The following is a 23,040-nucleotide window of genomic DNA, read 5'->3' on the forward strand; positions in this document are numbered from 1 at the left end:
CTGTCTGCTCCATCCCTGCTTCCGGTGCCTGATGCCCAAAATGAGGTCCTCTATCACCTCTTACTTAAAATATTGCAAGAATTTCCCAACTGGTGATGCTGGTGACGATAGTAAACTTGTATTGGGTGTTTTTAGAGGGTCAGGCTTTTGGGGGGTTTTTTGCATTTATCTTTTACACATTTTATTTTTAAATAATTTCAAACAGAAAAGTTGCAAAAACTCCCCACATCTCCTATATTGCCCTTTCCCCAGAATGACCAGTTTTTATATCTTTGCACCATTTGCTTTAGCATTCTCTGTCTCTCTCTTCCTCTCCACATTTTTCCCTAAACAGTTAAGAGTTGGTTGCATATATTGTGTTACTTTCTCCATTTACATTTCCACATGTATTTTCTTACATAACTATAGTACGGTCATAAAACTGAGAACTTAACACTGATACAATCCTTTTATCTCAAGTCCATATTCCAATTTCACTTATTGTCCCAATAATGTCCTTCAGAGCAATTTTTTTCCAGGACAGGATCCAGTCCAGGATCACTAATCGCAGCTGTAATGTCTCATTAGTCTCCTTTAATGTGAAATAGTTACTTGGCTTCTCTTTTGAAGAATGCAGGCCTGTTAATTTATAGAATGTGCCCCAATATGGGTTTGTGTGATGTGTCAGATGGCTACATTCAGCTTGTGCATCAGGGCTGGAAAACCAAAAAGTCAGGTAGTTTCCTTTTCACAGTATTGTGTTGGAGGCAAATTACCTTTTTGGTGATGTTAGTTTTGATCACTTGTGTTCCCAATGTACAGTTAAAAGTTTTCCTCTTGTAATAACTAAGTACTTCATAGTGAGGCACTCCTATGTACTATAAATATCCTGCTCTTCATCAACATCAAATTTAGCATTCATTGATGACTTTTGCCTGATTCAGTTTTTTTCTATGATGGTTGCAAAATGGTGTTTTCAGAATGCCACCATTCCCACTCTATTTATTTGTTGTCATACAGCTGTAAAAAAGAGCTTTCTCTCCTTACTTATTTATCATTAATAAATAATAGACTCACAGTTATTATTTTATTCAGTTAATTATAATCCATTACTTTCTTATTTATTTTGATGCTCAGATTATTCCAGATTTGACCAGTGGTGGCCCCTTCAAGCTGGCCTCCATGTCCCCTTTTGACAGATGTCCCTTCACAGTGTCCAGCAATCTCTGACCTGATCCTGATGGGTTTCCTCTCACACCCCCACCGACGGTGATGCCAAGCTTTCACCTCTCTCTGTATGTCCTTCCCCCATCACCTCCTTTCTCTGAGTGCCTTATGGGAAATCCAGGCTACCAAGCACAACCCGCATTATCTCCTGGACCCTATGCCTCTATTTAATCCATATGAACACCTGCCTTTACTTCCACTCTTTGTATCTGAAGGAAGAGGTGACTTTTAACTTTACAAAACATATCTTATGTGCTGGATTCCAGCTTGTACTGCAGTCTTCCTCCATTAAATTGTATCTTCTTTTTCCTACATCCTTAATCTTTCAACCAGTCTGTATATCTTCTCTTTTATTGCTTTCTCTTCAGCCATATAAGTAAACTCAGTTCTCTTTTACCCTTAAAAGCAAAACATTCCTTGATCCTACATCTACCCTTTATCTGTGGCCATGTTGTTTTTATTTTTCCCATGAATAAGATTCTTGAAAGTAGTTTACACCCACGTCCTCCACTTCCTTAATTCCCTTTCTCTACTCAAACCACTTGAATTTGCCTTACCAATACCACTCCACGGAAACTGCTTTCTCCAAGGTCACCCATGACCTCTTAATTGTTAAGTCTAATGCATCCTTTCCAGACCTTATCCTATTTAATTGCTCTTTCCATTTCATCTTTTCCTTGAAAATATGTATTTATTAGACATTGAGGATGCTGTTGTGAACCAAACATAGCCGATCAAGTCCTCATGGAAGGCAAATCGCCACAGGAGAAAAAGACATTAAATAACTGCGTGATTAATTAAGTGTGAAAGTGACAATGCTATGAAAATGTATATGTTATTATGAGAATTGAGAATCCAGGCTAATCAAGAGAAAATGGTCAAGAAACATGTCCTCATGGAAATAGCATTTAAACTGAGATCCAAAGAATGAATAGCAGTTAGCCCAGTTAGAGACAGGCGGTGGGGGACGAGAGAAGAGCCTGCCAGGCGAAGAAACAGGAAGTGCCAAGGCCCTACGGTGAGCAAGACATGATATAAAGGACACTGAGGTTGGATCACAGAGAACGAGGGGATTCCTAATGGGGCTGCAGATCAGGGGACAGGAGTGAAGTCAGGCAAAGTTTTTTAGAACATGTTTGGACTTTATTCTAAGAATGGTGTGTTTCCGTTGAAGGATTTTAGATCAGAATATGATGGGATCATATTTGACTCCAAAGCCGCCATATGTTAAGTTCAAACAATGGTAGCTTAGAATAGGGTGGTGGCAGTGGAGACAGAAAGAAGCATATGGGTTAAAGATTAATTTAGTGGGTGTAATAATTGGGGCCTGGAAGTTCACTGGATTGGGACATATCAGTGATAAAGATACTAAGGATAAAACCTAAATTTCTAGCACAAGCAACTGGGTGAACAGTAATACCATTTACTAAGATAGTAAACACAAGAGAAGGTGGGGGTGAAAAATCACGAGTTTGAGGTGCCTCCAGCTATGCAGAGATGTCCTTGGAGAGTTGGATCTATCTGTCTAAAGTCAATTTATATCTTCAGCCAAATCTGGGCCTAAGGTATAAATTGGGGAGTCCTCAGAGACTGGAAGGTAATGAAAGCCACAGAAGGATGTGAGTTTGCCTAGGGAGACGCAGCAGAGGGAGGAGAAGCCCTGGCTCTGCCTCCCTGCGCCTTCCCGCTGCCCTCCAGCCACCTGAACCCCTGGTTCTCTACCCGACTTCTCTTCCTCTCTCTCGTTTCTCTGTGTGTGCTGTTCCCTCGTGGGCTGCCTTTCTCTGCACAGCCTCCTTTACTCTGCCTTCTTCAAGACTCAGTTCAGGCACCAACTCCTTTACAAAGCTTTCCTTGGTCTCCCATTGGTTATATCCTTGCATCCTGTTGGTTAGAGGTTGCTTCTGTCTGTCCCCACGATTCCCTCTGCATACCTCTAGCATAACACTCATCACGTAATCTAATGTTTGTTCCTTCACTAGACTGTATATTTTTAGAGGACAGAAGTCTACTTATTTCTCTCTGAGTCTAGGGCCTGCCACAGGGCCAGGTACATAATACTTTCTCAATACACACTTGGAAGAAAAAAAGTTCTGCTAGGAAAAGTTTTCTATGTGGGTCACATAATCTTTGGCTGTTAGAGCCAGAAAGGACTTGGATATTTTATACTCCAACCTATTTTACAGGCAGGGACACTGAGGCACAGCCACACAATAATTAGCAGCATAACTATATTTAGAATCTACTTTCTCTGGCTCCCAGGCTAGTGGTGTTCCCACTGATTACTAAACAACCCCAAAATCTATTTATTCATTGACTTGCATGCAACACATATGCCATGTATGTCTTTTTAATGCTAAAACATAAGTATATACAGATACAAATACATAACTGAAGTGAGCTAGGAGATATAGAACAAATTCAGAATCTATGTTAATATTGAGTTGCATGATTAATAAAAGTAACAGATGTTTAAATTTCATGGATTGTTCATATGTGACCCTAAGCTAGGAGGGAGGGTAGGGGTTGGCTATTCCATTAATAATAATAATAATAGCAACTGATATTTATTGAATCCTCGCCATGAACCAAACACTAGGATAAATTCTTTCATGCATTTACTTACTTGATTATCATGTCAAAGCCCTAGGAGAAATTTAGAAGCATTAGTTATTGCTAAAGCTCATATAGTTAATCAGTGGCTGAGCCAGAATTTAGATCCAAGCAGTCCAAGGACAGATACTTTTTAAACTATGGGGCCCTCCTACCTTTAGTAGTTAAACTTGTATATCCTCCTCCACATAGGCAGCTCTGACTGCCAGCTTCTTCTCTTTGCTGATTTCTTGAAAAAAAGAAAAAAAGTTAAAAGGGAAAGAGTTATTCCTCAAAGTCATCCCTAATTGATAGAAAATAAATGAAATTAACTGTTACTTCTTTCCCAACCACTCCTTTGGTTAGGAAAGAAAAATATTTAAGTGGAAACAAAATAAATATTTTTTCATTCATGTGCTAATAAGCTCCATTTTATTTGTTATAGAGAAAAGAATCTATAACTATGCAATATGTCCTGCTTGTCCATTTCTCTCAGTAGTTTTTGGTGTCAGTGCAGTCTTGGATTATAAACTCTAGATGGCAGTGATCAAGTTAGGGGTTGTGCAGTGTCTGGACAGAGGTATATGTATTGCGTAATACATAATAAATACTATTTATAATTATAATAAGGGTGAGTTCTAGAAGAGGTAAACAAAGGTATAAAATTCATCTTCCGTATGGTTATTATTCCACTTATATGAGAAGTCCACTAAATTCACTGAACCATATCAGGCAACATCTGTTTGAAACCTACCAGTTTTTATGAACATTAAATAAAAATGGTTAGATTTAATGACCATTTATCATATTCATACAAAAATAATGAAATGGAAACACAGCAAACAGGAAGCCACACTAATAAAGGAGTTTGAAATGCTAACAAGTCCAGCATTTCATATTTTATATTTTCAGAAGTCAAATATCTGCTGTGTGTGCTCCAGAACTTTCTATAATTGGAGGGCATTTTTGCTTCAGTGTTGTTTTCTTTTCTGCCTAAGTATTAACCCAAGTAACATGAACTCAGAAAATTTGCCAAATGTGATTATACATAAACATTTCACACACAAGTTAGGTTTGGGAGCCTTCAGAGAAACTGCTTGGATGAACAATTTTACCACAAGGAGAGACAATGAACAACAGTCCGTAAACAGAGTGAAGATAAAGCTGGGGGAGGAAGGACAGGGGAGGCGCATGGGAAGTGGGAAATGAAAAGTTCTCCCAGCTGTACTTTACAGGTGAAGTAAATTCTCCTTCGATTAGACTTCCTAAGTCACTGTGACAGAGGGTAAAGAGAGGTGGAGAGGGAACTTTGAGTGACGTTTTTGACAGCAAGCTATAGGAATAATTTGACAGAAGAGTCCATCATAAATATAAGATCATCTCGGGCATGAACAGGATTCCCCTTAATGTAAAAAATATGGAGCACGCATAGGATTCAATCTGGGGGAAAGAGAAGAGCAGGGAGCGAAGGTAACCTAGAAGCAAGCCATGATGCCAATGTCAAAGAACTCTTGTATCTCGTATCCCTAGTGACCAGTTTTGGAGATTTTGAGGTATTTTTCTCAGGTATTCCTAATTATATCTGTTTCTAGATGATGTATAACCAATAACTAGGGAAGATTAGCATCTCTATTAATACAAAGTTTGTTTTTGTGCCAGTAGTGAGATCTGTTTACCTCCGGGGAGACGATAGATCTCATTCTTGCTAATCAATACAGACATCACAGACCAACAAATCTTCATATTGGCAAAAGATCAGTCAATATCTTATTATTATTTAATAAGAATTTCATTGTCAGTGTGCTAGGAAGAAAAATATTAGCAGAAAAGTCTGCATTTGTAAATACTGCTCTAATGTAAAGGGCAAGAGGTGGGGAAGGACCGTATCATAAGAAATAGCAGCCTTGTAGAATTAATTAGGCTTATGAGCAGGACTGGTCGGTGGCCACCTTTAGACCCCCATTATTTGTCATAAAAATAAACAGAGTTGACCAAATTATCCCTAAAGCCCACCTTTCAGTTCTGAAATTCATGACATGTAAATACCCTATTTTGAGTTTTCATTAGGTTAAGGATTTAACAATCAGCTGAAGCAGGATGACTAACCCATAACACGTTCCAGAAAAATCTGAAATGACATGTTGAAGAGCATTTAAATTGAACAAAACAGATTTGTGTGTGTGCCACTATTGATATACAAACGTTGAATGTGTTTTACTGTATCTCCTGGATGTGATTGATGGGAGATACATCAATTTCAAGGTTTGTGAATTTAAGTAAATTATTGTCAGTGGTATCACTTCTTTAAAAAAATTATATCCTTACAGAGAATAGACAAATTGAGACAGAATACACATAAAGCATCAATTTAGCACAGAAATCCATTTACAATTGTGAATATATATACACATATATATATATGTATATATGTATATGTATGTATGTATACATAGTTGGGAGTTTTTCAGAATATTTGAGGAGCATTTTTTTAAATGCTTATGCTTTCGAGAATGCTTAGCATTTCTGTTTTGAAAACAACTTGTCTTCCTTTTCAAAATGGATGTGCTAAGCTGGCTCTGATGTCAGAATGAACTATTTTCATAGGATTGGGTCAGCCCCACTCAACAATTCTTTTGTATGAAAGAAACCAGCAGTGAGATGGTAGCTGAGCTCATTAAGTCTCAAATCCTCAGCATCTTTTCCAAAGCACTACAGAAATCTTAAATGTAAATCAAGAGGAGGGTATAGTTTTTTTTTTTACTGAGTTATTAAATCCTTGTTTTCACCCTTTCCCTTTCTACCTTCACCTTTCATTTAAATTTCCTCCCTTTGGGACTAAAGCCTGAGTAAGTCTGGTGCAGAAAAGGGAAAACAAGCAGAGACAGAAAACTTGTCCTCTCCTCTGTCTTCTATTGCCATTTTCTAGCCCCCCTGTCCTTTCTGTCTGGTCTAACCTAGATTATGTCTATTTAAATCTTCTTTATACTCAGGATAGTTTGGGTTTCTGATATTTTTTACACTGAATAAAAATAGCTTTCAATTTTTTAAATGCATGTCACAAATATTCTACAGATAAACTTGATTTAAAACATAAATGAATATCAAGTGAGAAAAGCACAGATTTTCTTCACAAAATTTGTAGGTTTCTGTTTATACCTTAAATTTTTTTTAACTTATGATGGCAACCACTATAAGCAAGTTCCTGTTTAGCAAGATTACCCCACCACACACACACAAACACACACACAAAAAGGAATCGATGTGATGGGAGCTCACCCTGGATCTAATTTAGAAGTTTCCATTTATGTCATGTCAGATTTGGGGAGACTGAACGCATTGGTCTGACTGTCTCCCAGGCTTGATACCCAGGGTTCATGACTGCAGTTCCTGGCACAGTCATAAATATTCATACCCCTACTAATAATTTGCAAGCCAAATTCATCTGGCTTTTTTCACCCCATCAATCTTATAATTAATAAGGGTGGTGCTCTTGTTTCACTTTCGTCCAAAAGACAAGATAAATGAAATAAAGAGTCTCCTGTAAATTTAAATAGGAGTGCCTCTCACTGATTAAAAGCTGATGCTATCATATAATGGTGGAAGGAGAGGCCTCAGCTATTTCTCTCCCCGGTGGCTGGCTGGGACAGGGGGAGGTAGATAAGAGCACAGGAAGCATTTCCAGATGTGGCGGCATGAGCCTTGATCTGAAGAGCTTGCTTATCTATTAAATAATGCATAGGAAAACTTTGAGATCTTATGTTGAAAGTGAGTTGTAGGATATGTATTTACAAATTGTGCTCTTATCTATTGTTTGGATAGATGGACACTGAATACAGCATGCTAGTATCCAGAGACTTAGATGCTTAACAGTCCGCCTGCAGTGTAGAAATTTACAGAGAGTTCAGAAAGTTGTCAAAATTTAGTGATCATTACATCTTTAAAGTGACTGCCTTTGAAGAAGCATGCTGTTTTTCTAAATCTAATTGTAAGGATTTGGTCTCCGTAGAAACATTAAGGAGGCATACACGACAAAATGCCTTTACAAATCATGGTACGTAGGATGTGGTGTAAATTGTCCACTCCCATTGGATTTTCTAAGGTCATTTATAGCAAAGCAGGAAAATCAAATTGAACATAATTTAGAACTAAAATTTTGATAATTGAGCTAAGTAACTTGAACTTGTCAATCACCTGTGACCTTATTCTATTTACACTTTGCTAGAACATTCAAAAGTCCTAAGGTGGTTGGATAAGCTTCAAGTGTAAACAACTGCCCTTGTTCTGTTGTGGTGGATACTATTACCCCTTCTGAGAGATTATTTAATCTGTGTTAAATTAAGAGACCTGGATAAATAAGCAGAAGAAGCTTAACTCTGCAGGCAGTTATTTGCCTCTTTCGTTTGGAGGAGGTCACTCTAAAAGTGGAAAACGGTGGTGTTTTTGTGTATTGGTTTGTCTGTTTTAGGAGCTCTTGTTACCTGAGATATTCCTGAAACTCCCCCGTCCCCTTCCACACACTTACGTATGTCTGTGAAGTGTCATAATGGACATTAGACACTCTTAGTGTTCTTTATCCTTAAAGCTGATATGAAGTGTTCTATTCCATAAAAGTATGTCACGTTCAGGGCAGTCCTTTAAAAATGTCTAAGCACAGTTTACACCTTCATTTTTATGCCTTAAATCTGCGTGAATATAATTACACATTTTATGTACTACAAAAAAAAACGAAAACTGCTTTCCTCTATTAACATATAAGGTAGGGGCATAAATGAGAGTGAAGCAGACCTAACCCCCTGACTGGTCCTTCTTTGCTCTCCCAGGACCTAACCTAGTCAGGAATGAGAATGGGCGGACAGAGCCTCCTGCCTCTGGCCAGGTGGCACCCGCAGGCATTTCAAGCCACCTTTGCATGGAGTTCTCAGCTGGCTAGGGAATTGTGATTCTTCCTGGAGAATATGGGGGATAATTGGCTTTTTCTCACTCTCTATCAAACCCTTCCCAAGTTTGGCTGTGGGGGATCCTGGAAAACTCACTGTTGGGTAATAGGATCTCCTTTCCTCTCCTCTCCTCTCCTCTCCCATGAACTTTTCAAAAGCAGGATGAGACCCACTTAAAACTTGTGGGGGCTTTCCTGGTCTTTGATGCTCTCCTAGGTCACTGAAACAACACAATGCAGCCGATTTCCTGCAGGGGGGCCACTGAAGGGATGACAGAAATCTAGGGATGACAGAGGGGCCTCATCTGTGAGAGAGAGTCAGGTCACCCACCTTCTCCCATTCCTATCTGTCCCTGGAGCCTGTAAGCCTTCCATTCCTGGTGCCACCCAAAGTCAGGCTGTGGCCTTGACGACCTCTCCCCGCAGAGGCTGCTGGAGTGGGCTGGTGCCCATGTGGTCAGGCTGAGGCACTGCCTAGCACCCTTCTCTGTGTTTAAAGGGCACTGGAGGATGAGTGCTTATGAGGTGAAGGCAGCTTTTCAGGCAGTGGCTGTTGGAGGCGCCTGCCCTCTGCTTTTCCAAGTCCTGGGAATGGTTGGGACCTAAAGATCCGTTTCTCTTGAATTCCCTTCCTAGCAGCCAAGGAAGAGGAAGATGAAAAGTGCCCTCCTCACTCAATGCCCACTCTGCAGGTGGATGTCCTCCTCCAAGCCCCAGGGCAGCAAGGGGCCTCGCTCCCCACTGAGCCCCAAGTTCTTAGGTTGGGCACCAGCAGAGCTAACGGGTTTTTGTTTTGATGTTCTTTCTTTCTCCTTTTGAGGCCTGGCTGCAGAAGCGAGGGGGGATAGGGTGGGGCTGGGCCAGAGGAGGAGAGAGAGCAAATCACGAGGCTTTGTGGATGTTGCTGCGCACACCTGCCCAGGTCATCGTGTGTGAGTGACAGAGAGAATGGAGGGAGAAGGGAAACAGAGAGACAGTCAGAGAGTACAAGGCTAAGGAGCTATAGACCCAGTTGCCGGTGGAACTTGAATCGGAGAAGCACCAGACCCAGCTACCTTCCTCTCACCTCCTGGGTCAAGAACAGACACTTCTAGCTGGAGGGTCATTTAAACCCTTTTGTGCATCAGTCCCAAGAACATTCTTTGTTCCCAGGCCCCAGAGAGAGAGGAGAGCTAAGCATAACTCCTGCCCTTCCAGCTTGCCAGACTCCTTGGCCTTCAATCCTTTATCAAGGTGAAAATGCATGTCTTCCTTCCACCAATGAGGTTTATTTTCTGTAAGAATGGAGTTACAAATCGTGTTGTTTTTATTTTTTTAAGGTCATGCTTTTCTGAGATTGTGTTTACCAGGCACAGTGAAATGGAAAGCTAAGAGTTTGGATAATTCCAAACAAAAACTACCACGAATGACAATTTGTGTTAGAGCTAGGATAGGGCTACTTTTGGACAGTGACCTGGGGATTGGCCGTGTAACCAAATAATCCTCCTGCTATATTGACTGTGTATGGGTATAATGCATCGTAAATATCTTAAACATCTCGATTCTATTAGATTTCAAAAGGTGAATGGGTTGATACACCCAAAAGCCTACTTCTGTGTGAGTGTTTTGGAGAAAGACTTTGGACTTAATGAATCTGCCTGAAGTATACAGACATCTAAAGTAGAAAAGGGGCAAAGGAAACTCATACTAACTGTGGGAGAGTAGAGAGAAAAAGAAATGGAGAGAGGAGGAGGAAAGGAAAGAGGGCAAGAGATGGGAAAGAGGTAAGTGAGAGATTTCTGTAGGTGCAGAAACTTTGAAGCCTTCTCCCCTGACCCCCAACCCAAGTGCCTCTCACAAAACAGGTTCGACCCGTATATCAAGCAGTCTCCTAGCCAGCATCCGTGGTCCCCAGAGTCCTAATTCACTCCTGCCCTCTCGTACAATGACATTCGAACCTGGGAAAATAATTGCATTAGAGCAGATTACTTATAACCGATAGTTATCCGTCTTTTTCTGTTCGACAGAAGTCTGTTAAACTCAGCACAGCCATTACCAGCTGAGCTCCAGAGCGCGCCTTCATTAACAAAATTAAAATCATACTTTTTGAATCTACGCGAAGCCAGCGCAGGTCTCAAGAGCCCGCACCGAAGCGCACATTTTCGTAAACCCGATGTTCCTGCGAACCGGTCTCCGCTTGCTTGATACCGGAGGTCAGGGTGAAAAGACCGAGTGTGATGACAATCACTCGAAGGCAGGACATCTGAGCTCTAGAAATACCATCTTTCTTCCCACCCCCTCCCGCCCTCCCCGCGCCGCCTTTCCTCCGGGGGATCTTTTCTCCGGCACTTTCCAGTTCAAAGCGCCACACCTGTGCCGGCGCGGTGACCCGGGAGCTGGGGAGCTGGCTGGGCTGCTGGGGCGCAGTGTGGGGACGAGACAGCACGGGTTCAGGGCCCGGGACGCCGCGCGGGTGAACTTGCCCAGCTGTTCCAGGTGCACGTGCCCTTTACACATACCCCGGGCGAGGCGGGCCGGGGCACTGTCCCCTCCATCTCATTCCACACTCGCCCGGGGACCTACGTGGCCTATAAGGCTTTTGTCCACCGGGCACGGGCGCCTTACCCCGGGATAGCGTAGGTAGTTGCATGTGCTTTGGACCGGGAACCTCCGTCTCTTTGGCTGAATATTCGACCTCTGGGAGCCTATTTGGTTTCCTCCTGGTTTGGTAGGAGCCTCGGCTCGCAGTACCCCTAGGAGACTCCCGGAGGACTCGGCCCAGTTTCCCGCCTCTCTAGGGCCCCCAGCTCGGGGAAGAAGGAACAGGTGGTAATCGCGGTCTGCGGGGGAGAGCGACACCCCCTACCTCCGCTCCCGGTAGCCTCAGGGTGACATCTCCCACCGCTCCGGCAGAAGTGGGATCGCCAACTCCATTTTCGAACTGGCAGCATCACGGGACAGGAGCGCTGTCTGTTCAGTTAGGAGGGGGCGCGTTTGCACTGATTTTCTGTGGCATCTGGTAATGTGTAGGGTTTGAAGGATAGTTTTTAGCGTGGTTCATTTTTTTGGTTAGCCACCGCCCTTCGTTTCAGCATTTTGCCTTTTAAAATGTTAATTACTGTGTACTTCTCTGAAGGGTCTATCCCACACAGGGCTCTAAAGGAAAACACCGACTTTTGCATAATTTCGGGGTGTCCTTTCCTAGGGCTCTAGGAACAGAGGCTCTGCTTCCACTTTTGTCAGAATGCCCAGTAATAGAGTTCTCACCCCTCTTTTCTATGTCTAATGAGGGCTTTGAGGTTTATTAGAGGAAAATAGCACACAGACCCTCAGCCCTCAAATACAGGATTAGGTGGAGTTTACTTGAAAGTGTGTAATAATTGTTCCCTGGCAAGTGTATAATTCTCCTTTCCATAATTTCTATTTGACACAAAAGCCTACAAAATTCAAGTGACGAAAGTCAGCGAATAGATGTGGACAAGCAAGTATCTTTTACAGCGCCACGCTTTCAACTTTCTAAATTGATGGATATTAAAATTGAGGTTTTTTATTCAGGGAAAAAGAAAATAGAACACATGCACCTTCACTGTTGTTGTTAGTGTTTTCTTCCCATCAAATATAGACACCTCATTCGATTGCTTTACTTTGTAGCAAAAGATGAGGATATCAGAAATGAATAGCAGCCTTTTAGCAGCGGCAAATCCATGCCTTTTGCAATGGTTTTGCTTCTGTTTTCCCTTACGTGCCTGTGAAGCAAAATAAAAACAAAAATTAAAAAAGGAGAAACATCATTACTAGTGGAGAGTTTATTTTGTTGCCACAGTAAAGGCGAGTAGACATTTAACGGCTACTTGAGATGATAATGCTTAGTGATCCCATTCATTTAATCATAATCTTCAAGTGGTTTAAGATTAATGGCAAGAGGTGGTTTTGCTCTCTTCCTAAGGACCTTTGCATTAATTTACTTAGAACATTGACCAGACTGTCAATGTTTCCAAATTTCATTAAGTCGAACTGAGATAATAAATGCAATGAGGTTTTCATATTTTCTTCATCTGTGAGAATATCTTCCTGGGAATATTTTTATTTGGATTCAACTGCAATGGGGGACACTTGCTTTCATTTATTCATTATAGATAGATAGATACAGACACATAAAATATGTGTTTTCTGCACACACACACACACACACACACACACACACATATATATATATATTTAAATAAACCAATATTGTTTGCAGATAACTTCCCTTCTACTTGTAAGCTTAATGAAGGTCTTTCACAAAGTCAGCTTCAGTGGCAGGCAGCAGGTTCTGCTTCCCCGAGACCAGAATTTGTGTTTAAAGTAAGTTTGAACGCCCTGAACTTCTTCAAACCAGACCAAAAAAAAAGAGAGAGAGAGAGAAGAACTTGGAGTATAAATATTTAGCTTCACCTCATTTGCTACAATAGCAATTCTTCCAACACAACCTGACTGAGGCATCATGTCACTGGCGTGCAGACTGGCTGCCTCTGCCTCACCCTAGGAACGCTTCTTCCCCGAAGTCCCTGGGTCCCCGTCCCTGTCCCTGAACGTCCCCAAAGAGGACGGTTGGAAGAGGCGTGGCGCGGAGGATTTCTAGGGAGAAGCGAGGGAAGAGGACGGATTTTTTGTCTAGAAGGTCATGGTACTTGGCAAGAAATGACCGTCAGGAGAGCCACCTTTCCCCCGTCGCCCTCCCTGCCCGGTGTTCCTTCCCCCGCTCCTCATTTCAGAGCTGTTTTCACAAAATCCCGCAATCAGGTACCTTAAAAAGCAAACCCCCAAGCTCCCCACAAACTAAAGTCGTTCCGCACTGCAGATGTGCACTCTTTATGTGGGGGTCTAGCCGAGGTCAGAAGCCTTTCCCGAGTCAGGGCTGCTTTGCCAGCGCCTCTCCCAGGAGTAGGGGCTGGCGTGGAGTCGGCGCGCCTGCCAGCCCGAGGTTGCCCCAGCGCTCGTTACCTGCGCGCCCTCGCCTTAGAGTGCTCACAGTCCCGTGGAGATGAATTGGGAAGCCGAGAAAACGCCTCTGTGCACCGACACAGTTGAAAAATAACCCCAGCATTCTCAAATAGGACAGTCCCACACCTTGCTTTGACGTGAAGCACCAGCGCAAGATCAAACATTGGCGGTTTATTTTGGTGCACTTCAACTACCCTTTCCGTTTCCAGCAAAACTGAGAAGCACGGGCGAAGAAAGAACAGGGGCACGCGGGGAACAGCCTTGTGTGTGTGTGTGTGTGTGTGTGCGCGCGCGCGCGCGCGCGTGTGTGTGCATGTAGGGAGGTAGGTACCGTGACAACTTTTAAACACGTTCTCTATTTTGAAAAGGAAAGGAAATCAGACAGGGGCCGGTATATTTTTTGTGGTTCAGTAAAGGCTCATTCATGACAAGGACTTGTCTGAATTCCGAAAGCGATACCTCGGGACTTTACTTAAATAGTATTAGTTTCATGAGAGTTTAATATTGAGAGGCTGCAAAATATTGTTTCGTATTGGCCTCTTTCCCCATCAGCTAACCATTTTTTCAAAAACTTCCACAGCATCTATTAAAAATAGTTTCTTGGAAATCCACCGTTCGGCAGAAACCAACCAACCAACCAACCAACCACAGCAAAACCTCAGAGAACAGAGATGTGGGTGGGGGTTGGGGGTGGGGAAATGTCCCTTTCCTGGTCACTTGATAGTTTTATTCCTCGGAGGCCAAGTGAAGGTGGGGGTTCCTTCGTATTTTATTATTATTTTTATCATTTATTCATTTAAATGTTCAACCTTGACAAGCTGTTCCCCCGCCGCGGGGTTTTGCTGCAAAGCGGAGGAGGGGGCTGCAGAAGGAGTCAATGAAGGGGGGCGGGGGGCGCAGAAAAAAACGATTTGCTTTGCAGGGGGCTGTCCCGCAGCGTTCTGTCTCGCTGGCCAGCAGGGGGCGCTCTGATGTTATCTCTGGCCGAGACAGTCGAGCCTGCTCAGAACTACAAGACAGGCTTTGCAGTTCCAGCAGCTGCCAAAGAAGGGGAGAGGGGATTGTAGCCTCTAAACCTTCAACGGCTACTCCACTTGTGTTATTTACCCTCGGTTCGAAATATACCTACGAATCACTTTACCTACCCACCTGCTTATAGTACTCCCCCTTTCCCATTCAACCTCTTTTCATCTGCATCTCCGCAGCACAAGTATAATCTCTCTCCTTAGCCTTGAAATATACATTAATGCAATTTATTAAATGCGACGATGAATGGTCAACATTTTTTTCGCCTGTTAGTTCCGCTGATCTAAGCAGGATTTATTTGCAGATCTCACATCCCGCAGCCATAATGTGTGATTTTTTCCCCCCTAAATAAAATTGGTCAAATGTTGACAACCTTTAAACCAACCTAACACTCAAGATTAGTGATGGGAAACTAATGAGAAAATATCAGATCGCCCGGCCTGAGGGCTGCCAATTAAATCTTCGCTGATTGAAAAATAAAAGCAGACTTGGGGTGTGAGCCCAGCTCAACTTCAACTATTAATCTAACATGTTGCCCGGGCCCCTGTCTCTCCTCTAAACTGCCCCCCGTCATGGAGCTTTCTCCCATCTCATACCTCAACCCAAAAGCCAAATATTATTTCTCGGAATATTTCAAGAGGCCCAAATCAGAACGATCATTTCTTACACGGTAAATATTAGGCCTTTAAGCAATATGATTTAACTAATTAGAAAATTTACATCATTAAGTCTCAGGGAGAGAAAAAAGAGAAACAAATCTGCCAGTCATTTTAAAGGAGACAGGCACTATTGAAGTGTGAAGAAATCGGCTCTAATTCAAAAAGGCAATCGGGCAGAAAAAGCCCTCAACATTACCCTGCTAGTTATTAATCAGAAAGGGCTCTCTCTCCTCCCCACACTCCCTCCTCTCTTAGCACTGAGTTTAAGTTCGTTTTTTTGCCAGTGGCCCATGTCATATTTATATGGAGGTTTTGTCTGCTAAAGGATTAAAAATTGAAAATGTTTCAATATGAAAACAGAATCCTCAAAGGGAAAAAAATATTCACAGAATCACCTCTCTCCCAGACAAGTAGAGCTGTTGTGATAAACAATTCTCACCCCACTTTTTATTTTTTCATTCTTTCATTTTTCTTCCCATTAAGTTCCTATTTTGAAACCTGCTTGGTGAGAACTAGATAGGCTTTGTGTTCTGCTCCCCTCCCCCTGCTTCCTCGCACCCCTCCCTCCTCCAAAGCGACAAACTTACACTGAAAGCAGAAAAGTACAAATGCATTAACAAAGCCCCACTCGCTTGATAAAAAGGCCATGGTTTAGGCTTACTTGTCAGGAATCTAAGGGAAGGGGGATCAGTCGTCCTGTGCGTCTATGAACAAATGAGGATGAACTAGAAATTTCCACCACATATGTATATCTGAGATTAAAGTTAGAGCAAAAAAGACAGGCAAGTGAGAATTATTTTGAAGTGCATTAATGGTGTTGTGCGGCTTTTTCTCCATTTCCCCCTTCTCTGTTCAGCTTAAAACAGCAGTCTCATTATACCCAGGGTGCCCCTTCCCATTGCACTCTTACTTAAGCCCTTGGTACACCACACACATAGCCCTTTTCCTGCTCTTCTCATTCCCAGCAAATTAACTGAAGAGGGAACTGCACAAGAACTTTGTGAGTAGTTCCATTTGGAAACTCAGGTCCTTCCTGGCATCTCTGAGGACTGGTTCTTAAACAGACATTGGGTTTTAAAATAATTTAACAGCAAGCACTTAGATATTCAATTTCCCTTCATTATTATTTCTTTTTAAATTACAAAGAGGTCCCAAAGGCTCATTTTCTGCCTCGCCCTATTCTTGTCTTAGGTTCCATACTAGCTTCATTTTCTCACTCTCCTTTCTGCCTTACAGGCTGAAAGCTTCATTCACTATCTTGCTTCCCACAAAGTCCGTGGCCCTGGACCTCTCAAGTCTTTGGGCTTCTGCGGGCCTGAGCACCTCTCCAGTGCCCATGCCATTCTCCACCTCACCAGATTTCAGCTTTGCAGGAGAGAGCAGTAGCAGACCTGGGCTGTTAACACACCACAGTTAATTCTCTGCGGGAACTTTTACTAGGTGGTACGTGTGGAAGGAGAAAACATCTGTAAAGTGAGTGTGCTTGAGGGTGAGGAGTAAGTTCCTGCACAGAGGCCAAAGCACATGTAAAATGCGGCACAATTTGTTAAAGGACTAGCCTGGAGTTACATTTTGGCGAAATACGGAAAGGAAAGGAAAAAGGGGTAGCACTGGGAAAAGTCTGGAGTGCTCCCCCAAATGCAGCTTCTTTTCTGTCACAGAGCAGATGGGAGTGAACGTGCCCCTCTTTGAGAAAGATGGGAGTAATATGGACACTTCTGTCACTTTTAGGAGGCGGGACACCCGAGAGGTGAGATATACAAGACAATGGCCTCTGGCGCAGGAGGGCTCCCCGGGCGGGCGCCCCACCCCGTGCCCCGCCCCTCTCGGAGCCCTCCTTACCTTTGTGGCTTGGATTTGATCAGACACCCTGGATATTCCTGGGCTAGGTTCTTTGAGAGGAAAAAGACCACCAGAATCAACCGGTCTCCTCCTGCATCTACTCCGAAGCCAAGAAACATTACAATAAAATTTACAGCGCCTTTTAACATCTCACAAGTAAAGCATTAAAATTCTCTTTAATTGAGAAAATATTGATTCTTAAGTCTTGAAAAAGTGAAATCGTAATTTAGCTGCAAACTTTCCGGCGAGAATATAGCGCATTATGTCGCCGTATTATGGATCCACCCTTTACCCTCATATGCAACATCACATCTTTAACTGCGCTACTTTATGAAGTGATAAAGACAAAAGACAACCCGACTTAGGCAAAAGCTTAAAATAAAATAATAAAAAAGAGGACCTAGAGTAATTTCCTTTTCCAGTTATTTATAAAAGAATTGTCTTTTTCTGAAGCAGGAAAAAAAAAATGCCCAAAGGGGAGGAAAGAAATAAAAAGAACGGAAAACCAAAGAGCAGTCTAAAAGCAACTCACATTAGCAAATCCGTTGATATTTTTTTTACCAAAGGAGGAATGAAGTCAACACATTTAGAGAAAATGCATTCACGGGCAAAAATGCATCCTCCTGTAAACGAAACAAACCTGGGTCTATTTCCTTATTTTACCCCCACCCCCGTCCTTTTTTGGTGGGGTAGGGGGCAGAATCCATTGGTGGATAGGGAAGGGAAAGAAAATCAGGCTTTCTATGTTGTTTCTGTATCAGTTTTTGGTATCATAGAGGAGTAAAGAAGTTTTTGTGTGGTGGTTTTTCATTGATCAGTCACTCTGAGCTAATGTAATTATCCTCATCAATAGGAGGCTGCAGAGAGAATCATTATGTGGGTGACATTGATAAATGATCGCCCAGGAACGGCCCTCTCGCGGGCAACCCCCACATCTGACCCTCCCACACACACAATGTAGTCATAGAAACACCTCCAGAGCCGCGAGCGCCGCCGCGGAAGGGGCCGGGGATGGAAGAAAAGCCCGGGCGGCCGGGGTGGGGGCGGGGGTGAGCGGGGCGGCCGGTCCCAGGTCCAAAGCAGCCCCAACGACAAAAACAGCCAACGGCAGGCGAAGAGGCGGGAGCTGCGGGAGGGAGCGTCCCCCTTCCGAGCAGCAAACCCTCGCACAGTTGCTCACAACAAAGTGGAAATCCGCCCTCCAGACGGACCCATTCCTCCACACCTTTTCCCATGTGCGACCTCACCACCAACAACATCTGATGTTTGCCGAGACACACAGTCAAATAGGTTTCTCCAAAGGAGTTAAATAATTAGGTTACAAAACCTGTAGGCATCTCGTTCTCATGCGGGTTCCCTTGTTCGAAAAAAACCCCAAACAAACAACAAACAAACCAAACCCATCTGAACAAAGGCAGCAGCTGGGCAGCGCGCCCCCCCCTCCCCATTTCCCCCAGTTCTTTACTGGGCGACCCCTTCCTTTCTCTTCTCAGTGCCTCTGATTATGAGATAATGGATTTTGCGATTGTTCCTGTCAGGGAGAAAACATCCCACCAAACCCCACGTTTTCATCTTTTGACTGTTTTATTTAAGCCAATGGGCAAGTATTGAGAGCAGTAATTGATTCATAATGATCCATAAATCGATATCGGAAAGCGGGGGTGGGAGGGTGGAGGTGTATGAAGAGTAAGGGGTGGGGGGCGTTGCTGTTTATTTATTTTATTTCTAAAGCTTCAGCTAAAGTAGCTTTGACACTGTCTGGCTGGAGGGGAGGAGCCGTGGGGCTCTGCCGGATCATCCATCATCGCTGTCACCCAGAGTCTGCCCCGAGGAGCCGTAGACGCGATCTCCCTTCTGTCTCTGCACCGAAACTATTAATATTAAAACCTCTCTTCAAACACTGCCCCGACGGTCTCCATTCCCATCACAATCTGACCGGCCTCCCCCATCAGACCTGCATTTTCCTTGCGCCGCAACTTCCCCCCGGCCCTGGCGGGACCCGGGGAGCTCGAGGACCTGTGCGCACGCCCTTAGTTGATCACCGCAACCGTTTAGGTGGCCCTTCTCCCACTCACACCAATGCGAAGCACTCCTGCCTACCTCTGTCTCACACACACGTACAAAGGGAAAGCCAGGTGAGAGCAGGGACACCGCGCGGAGTGGGGAGTATGCACATCCCCTTCCCCTGCCTTTCCTCCTTCCTCCCAGGCCCCCCGACGCGACGCGCGTCCGCACCCACCCACGCAGCTGGGTGGGAGCGGGGGGCGGTGGCTGCCAAGGGATGGCCACTCGGTACATCCACACACCCAGACACTGGCCTTCCTAACATAGTGGCAACTTGCCGCGGAGGTCCGCGCTCCTTATCAAATTGCGGGCCTGCAAGACTAATGGGGAACTTGTGGAGGCTGCCTGTCCAGGCCCTTTGAGGGAAGGTCCCTCCTCTGACAGCTGCTAGAGATATTAGCCACATTTCCCTTCCCAAGCTTGCTCTGCGTTAACAGGCCCTGGGGGCGGGAGGGGCGAGGAGGCCAGGAAGATCCCGATTGACTCCTCTCAGCAAATCTAACTAGGGTGAGCTGGGGGTGGGGGTGCTGACTTGGGGGTGGGAGGGAAAAGAAGGGGAGGAAGATACAGACTTTCCTGGTCTTTTCTTTTTCCTTTAAAATGTGGCTTCTTGCTCAATTCCAAACCCTTAACAGATGGCGACTGCAATTCTCTCAGAATTTCTTAAAGAAAGGGAAACCTTTGGAATTTATTTCTGCTTTTGCTTTTCCATATAAATAAAAAGTGTTTTTATGTTACTCTTGTTTTGGAGAACATAAGCAATTTTACTCAGACTACAGTATTTCCTTTAACACTATATGGTTGTCAAAACACCATTCCCAGTTTCTTTGCTTTTGACAGCTGAGTCTTTCTTAAATATACCCAAATCGGAACTCTTTATACTAAATAGTAAACCCGAGATAGGAGCAAGTGCCTTCCGAAGGGGTATAAAAAAAAAACCTTATAAAAATTGGACAACTCCACAACCTTTCAGTCTTAACACATGGGGTCGGATGGTGGGGGGCGGGAGTGGCAAGAAAATGCGAGCAAATATTATTACAATTGTTACTCATCTCCAAATATTTAAGAGGGTTAAGGTTAATGTGGTAGGATGTGGATTTTTTGAAGAACTTAAGCCTGAGATGATGTTAGTCATTAAAACCAAGGGTAAAGAGCTCTGGCATTAAACTGCAATGAAATACCTTAATAATAATAATAATTTCGTTCAACATTTCTTACACTTGAGCCAGTGACCGAGTAAACCCATTAGCATTTACTTTACTGAGAAGACAGGAAGAAAAAAATTGGCCCTAAATTAATTCTGATGAGACTTAATTTATAAATGGAGAATATCTACTTAAAAGAATTTAAAGTAATAATACACAAATATTTAAATATTGCAAGAAGACTATGTGAAATGCAATAACAAAAATGACAAAAACTCTTTTCTGATACAAACTTGTTGTTAATGGGGAAATTTGGTGCCACTTGGAAATGCTATTGGTATGTTCAAACAGCAGACACGTTAATTAAAATGAAAAAATGTGTTTATAAAAATCCTAACTAAAAATAATACAACACATTAGAAGTTTATTTCCTTGTCTCTTTATATATAACTTCTATTAATGTTTTCTGCCATGAAAAGATGGCAGTACCTCAAATAAGGTACAAACTTGGGTTTCTGAGATAGGGAACTATTTCCCTGTCAAGTTGACATCACGTAACTAGTGAATGTTTATGACATTATCCTTTCTAAACAGAGGATTCAAAATTCCAGGATAGTGTATTTATTTGAAAAATTGAGGGGACATGCAAACACCTCAGAGTTTTTTTTCATTTTGCACATTTTATAGTGGGCATTGTTTGTGTAGTGGCCGCAAGCTAATGACACAGATTTCCAGGGATGTTAAATTTTTTTAAATGGCATTATATTGCCTGTTTTGTTTTGAGAAAAAAGAAATTAAGCTTAGTCACCAAATCATCACACCTGCATGCCTGTACTTGGAGGTGTCTGAAATAAAAAGACATCATAGCATAATTTATATTAAATATTAATGATTAAGTAATATTTTCAACTAGGATTTCAAACTCCATAGAAGTTGTTTACTCATCTATGAACATCTATATGTAAATTTAATTTACATATTCAACAGTATTTTAGTAAGTAAGACAGAGAAAAAACACAGGCAGATGAATTATCTTTGGGCACAGACGTTAGTTATTTCTTACAATGTAAAATTAACCCTGAAAAAAACCCTTTATTCTGGCAGAGGATGAACATGAAAAGTTTTATCTGAAAGTATATTTTAAAGATACTGCATCTAAAAAGGAAGTTGGACATGGTGAAGGTGATCCTTCAACCAGCTCATAGCACACACACATACACATACACATCATTTCATACCTTTAGAAGTTTTCTGCTGGTAGAATTTATAAGCCAAGTACACACTGAAAGTCTACAGATGGTTACTTTAAAACCTGTTGGTAAGTTTCAAATATACTCAATTGCTAGGGACAAAATCATCAGCTACTTTTAACACCATATACAGTAGGCCTTGTGCAACCATGCCTTAAAACTATTAAAAACACAAAAGCCTAACAAAAAATCAAAAATGAAATATTTATTACCGCATTTTGTGACTTAACACCTTTTTTTTAACATAACATCACAGTCCTCATACAAGTATTTTAATGTAAATTTGACAAAGCTTAAAGGTAACAGCATTTTCTTCTAGTGAGGAACACGTGCTGAGAAAAGAATTCATGGACATACAATACCAATTCCACAGCAGATCTGATACTAGCAAAAACATTCTTTTTTTTTTCAATTGAGGTAAACACATAGAATATCTAACATGAAACAATTAATAGACTGAACTCTGTACGAAGTTTGTTACAGTATTTTCTTGCTCCTTTTTATCCCCCAAGCTTTGAGTTTCTGATAAAGTCCTAGTTGTGGTGCTCTGACCAGTAATAACTTTTTTGTGTTGAGGGAAGCTGCCCAACTTAAGATTGTTTTGTCCACAGCCAAGGCTAAGAACTCTGGAAGAAGCTCCTGCTGTCTTTAAATCTTCATTGGCAAGCTCTTTGCAGAAGAGTCCCCCAAAATAATAAGAATTGGCTTATGAAGCACAAACTATAAAGATCTGTTTGAAACTAAAGGACACATTTATGGAGGAACAAAGGCCGGGCATGAAAACACATTCTTGAAGCTGGAGTCCGAGGGGTGAGGTTCAGCCAAACGTTCACCACGGTCTCCAGCGTGGTTCTTTCTCATTGGCCCAACAGGTTTAAAATATACCACAGTCTCTCCTGGATAGTGAATTCACTGATGAACCAAAACAGTCATTCTTTTGGGAACAACACACATAGTGTGGAAAACAAGGATATATTTCTTTTTTTCTCTTCTAAAACTATTTGAGGCAACATAACGGAGTGATCAACAAAAATGTACAAGTTTAACTTAGTTCCTATGTTTATACTACAGTAGTTTTAACTCTCGGAGTCTTTTTCCAGAGGATCTTTACATGGGCAGAATTGTCTCAGTGAGCCCATGATTTCACATTTGTGTTCTTGTCTCATTGGTCCTCTGTTGCTTGATGAAAAATGACAAAAGTAAAAAATAATCACAGCTGTCTGGAATTCCATATTAAGTGTCAACATCTGGTCAAAGTTCAAAAAGTCTTAAAATAGTTTTTGCATGTGTTTCCTTTTCCCTTGAGTTCCCTTATACTATTGGGCATGAATGTCCATAACCTGTCCGCCAACACT

At 42.4% G+C, this 23,040-nt stretch overlaps 1 protein-coding gene and 2 long non-coding RNA genes across 8 annotated transcripts in view; all 3 read right to left on the reverse strand.

Annotated features, from left to right (window-relative positions):
- Positions 1–4,050, reverse strand: part of LOC118968398 (uncharacterized) — a 55,954-nt gene extending 51,904 nt beyond the window's left edge. Inside the window, exon 1 of the long non-coding RNA XR_005056044.2 lies at positions 3,975–4,050. This is a non-coding gene — a long non-coding RNA (uncharacterized lncRNA). The remainder of the gene's footprint in view (positions 1–3,974) is intronic.
- Positions 4,051–12,970: 8,920 nt separating this feature from the next.
- Positions 12,971–17,854, reverse strand: LOC140843280 (uncharacterized). Its single transcript, XR_012120899.1, has 3 exons — positions 17,759–17,854; positions 17,227–17,323; positions 12,971–13,083 (listed from the first exon to the last, which is right to left on the reverse strand). It is a non-coding gene; the product is annotated as an uncharacterized lncRNA (long non-coding RNA).
- Positions 17,855–21,875: 4,021 nt separating this feature from the next.
- Positions 21,876–23,040, reverse strand: part of MEIS2 (Meis homeobox 2) — a 196,290-nt gene continuing 195,125 nt past the window's right edge. For all 6 annotated transcript variants that reach the window (XM_036998431.2, XM_017641600.3, XM_017641599.3 and 3 more), the window contains one exon: positions 21,876–23,040. This exon is cut by the window's right edge and continues 248 nt beyond it. In XM_036998431.2, coding sequence (XP_036854326.1) covers positions 23,002–23,040 — 39 coding nt within the window. In that variant the 3' untranslated portion in view covers positions 21,876–23,001.

Source organism: Manis javanica, chromosome 8 (genome assembly GCF_040802235.1).
Source record: "Manis javanica isolate MJ-LG chromosome 8, MJ_LKY, whole genome shotgun sequence".
NCBI lineage: Eukaryota > Metazoa > Chordata > Mammalia > Pholidota > Manidae > Manis > Manis javanica.